We start from the raw sequence: 2,738 nt of genomic DNA on the forward strand, positions 1-2,738 counted from the left end.
CAGTGACATTTGGCCATGCTAACTTGCACTCTGCATTGTCGTTGTTAGATCATTTTGTTATTAGATCATTTCATCAATAATAAGGCCCCCAAAACTCACTATAAAGAGGCGTATGGGCATAAACAGGAACTATGCAGAGAAGACTTCAAATAAGATGTAAAGCAATATTAATTTACGGCCAACACTGAGAAAGACACATGCTGCACAGAGACCACGCAAGAGAGGAAAAACTGCAAACTGAGACTTTGACTTCTCGCACTGCAGATAATACCTCAATACAAAAGCGAGACCCAAAAGGGAGAAGTTCTAGTGTTTAGAAACACTGAGAAAGACACATGCTGCACAGAGACCACGCAAGAGAGGAAAAACTGCAAACTGAGACTTTGACTTCTCGCACTGCAGATAATACCTCAATACAAAAGCGAGACCCAAAGGGGGAAGTTCTAGTGGTTTAGAGTGGGGTTGAAACCAAACCAAGTGGATGGAGATTTCAAAGCCGTACCGTAACTGTTTCCTCACTGCATAGACTTGCTGTATTCCTTGAGACACGAGTTCTCTGATCTTATCCGCGACTTGCGGGTGAAGGCGTGATGGCAAAACGCAGTTCTCATCTCTGACTGCGTCATCATCTTCCTCGGGAGATGGCATGGAGAAAGGCGAAGGTGGGAGGCACATCTCCTCCATTTCATGATACTGGTGAGCCTGCTGGGTGGGTAACTGCACGTACCACCTGATAAGAAAAACTGGCAGGTAGAGTTTCTAAGCAAGACAGCAAAAAGGAGTTGATTTTTCCCCCCACTGGCAATAAAAAAATGCAAAGTTTAACATATGATTCCTATGTATTCAATAAACATGGAAACACAGCCATTGTTGGTTAGTTGTTAGTTGACTCCATGCCAGCAGCAAACCCTCAAAATATTTTGACAAGAACTGGTATAATTAGTTTCTGATAAAGGAAGAGAGGACATGCATGCCTGCAGTTCCCATTTTGGTAACTTCAAAACTTGTACATGTTCCACACTAACTGGCTAGGTGGCCAGCGATTTATAAGAGAAAGGCCTATCAAATCCTTAGGGGTTTCCTGACTCCCTGGCAAACACACTCATATGCGGTCTGCGTTTAAATTGTACACAACGTCTCCCAACAAGCGATGTGGAGACCCACACACTTTTTGATTCATCACTAAGGAGATGCCTTGCCAAATGCTTGCACAGAAGATCGGGATAAAGATGACAAATTGTGCCACCAAGTCGCAGCCAACTCCTGGAGATCCCATGAAGTTCCACTGCATGGGGTGTTCAGAGCAAGAGATGAGTAGAGGTGGTTTGCCATTGCCTTCCTCTGCATAGCGATTCCCGTCTTCCTTGGTGGTCTCCCATACAAGTAACGACTGTGCTCAGCCCTGCTTAACTTCCAAGTTTTGACAAGATCAGGCTAAACTGGGCTATTAGGGGATAAGGATTAAGTTTCCTTAAAATTACAAGCCTTTTTTTAACATTAGTGCACAGGGGTGAGATCCAACCATATAAAGTTGTCACAGGAATGCAGCCAGATTCGGTCAAGGAAAGGCTTTCATCTGATTGGGTGGAAAGGCAGCATTAAAATGTTTTTAACAATATATTATTGTTGTTGTTGTTGTGGCAGCGGCAGCAGACATTACCTCAGCACCCCTCCAACTTCAATCAGGTTTTTCTTCAGCATGTTGAAAGCTTTTTCCTGCTCCATTCGTATGATCTTCTTATCAATTTTGGGATCTGTTGGAACCCTATATTCAGGAAACTTCTGCACCTTCTTAATGTAGATCCTACCAGAGCCCCAGGGAGAAGGAAAGGAAGGACAAGAGTGACCGAAACATAATGACTGGACCAATTAAATCATATGTCTATTAAAGCATTCTTTTCTATTGAGAAACAAAGTTTGAGTCCAATGGTACCTTTAAGACCAACGAAGCTTTATTCTGGGTATAAGCTGTCATATGGCCTGATCAGGCCATTCCGATAGCTTGAGAGCATGCTTTAGCGAGCAGACAGGGGAACATCCGTCTGTGGCCCATCGGAACCTGTTTACTACCGGACTTTCCCCAGTGTCTTTTAACTCTGCTTCTGTGGTGGAGCAGCACGGGTTGCCGATGACTGCGGGACGCTTCCCAGCAGTTGCTGTCTGATCACCCCCTTTAGATCCATCAGGCATTCGCACCTATGTCAAATCTAAAGGTGCGTTTGATTGCAGCCTTAGAATGGTTCCTTCCCTGTCCATTAGGTTTGCAGCTCAAACACTGAGTGGTCTGGATGGCCGCAGAGAAAGCGCTCTCTGTCTTATATCTGACAAAGGGAAATTTGACTCTCGAAAGCATATACTCTGAAAATCTCCTAGGTCTCTAATGTGCTACTGGACTCAAGTTCTTTCATCAGGTTGTCAGAGGGAGATAAAATGCAAATACATCTCTGGATTGTTTTCTTTAAAAAGGTAAAGGTAAAGGTTCCCTTGCTCGAAAGCCAGTCGAATCCGACTCTAGGGTTGCGGTGCTCATCTCCGTTTCAAAGCCAAAGAGCCAGTGCTGTCTGAAGACATTTCCATGATCATGTGGCCGGCATGACGAAACACCAAGGTGCACGGAACGCTGTTACCTTCCCACCAAAGTGGTACCTATTTATCTACTTGCAATTTCTTGCTTTCGAGCTGCTAGGTTGGCAGGAGCTGGAAGTAGAGACGGGAGCTCACTCCATCATGCAGCACCC

The 2,738-nt window shown here is 44.7% G+C and overlaps 1 protein-coding gene across 1 annotated transcript in view; it reads right to left on the reverse strand.

The window, feature by feature from the left end:
- Positions 1 to 2,738, reverse strand: part of CARF (calcium responsive transcription factor) — a 27,102-nt gene that overhangs the window by 11,035 nt on the left and 13,329 nt on the right. The window contains exons 8-9 of the mRNA XM_015407510.1: positions 1,661 to 1,804; positions 475 to 730 (exon numbers count right to left, since the gene is read on the reverse strand). Of these exons, the coding sequence (XP_015262996.1) occupies positions 475 to 730; positions 1,661 to 1,804 (400 nt within the window). The remainder of the gene's footprint in view (positions 1 to 474; positions 731 to 1,660; positions 1,805 to 2,738) is intronic.

This window comes from Gekko japonicus, unplaced genomic scaffold (genome assembly GCF_001447785.1).
Source record: "Gekko japonicus isolate JY-2015 unplaced genomic scaffold, Gekko_japonicus_V1.1 scaffold870, whole genome shotgun sequence".
NCBI lineage: Eukaryota > Metazoa > Chordata > Lepidosauria > Squamata > Gekkonidae > Gekko > Gekko japonicus.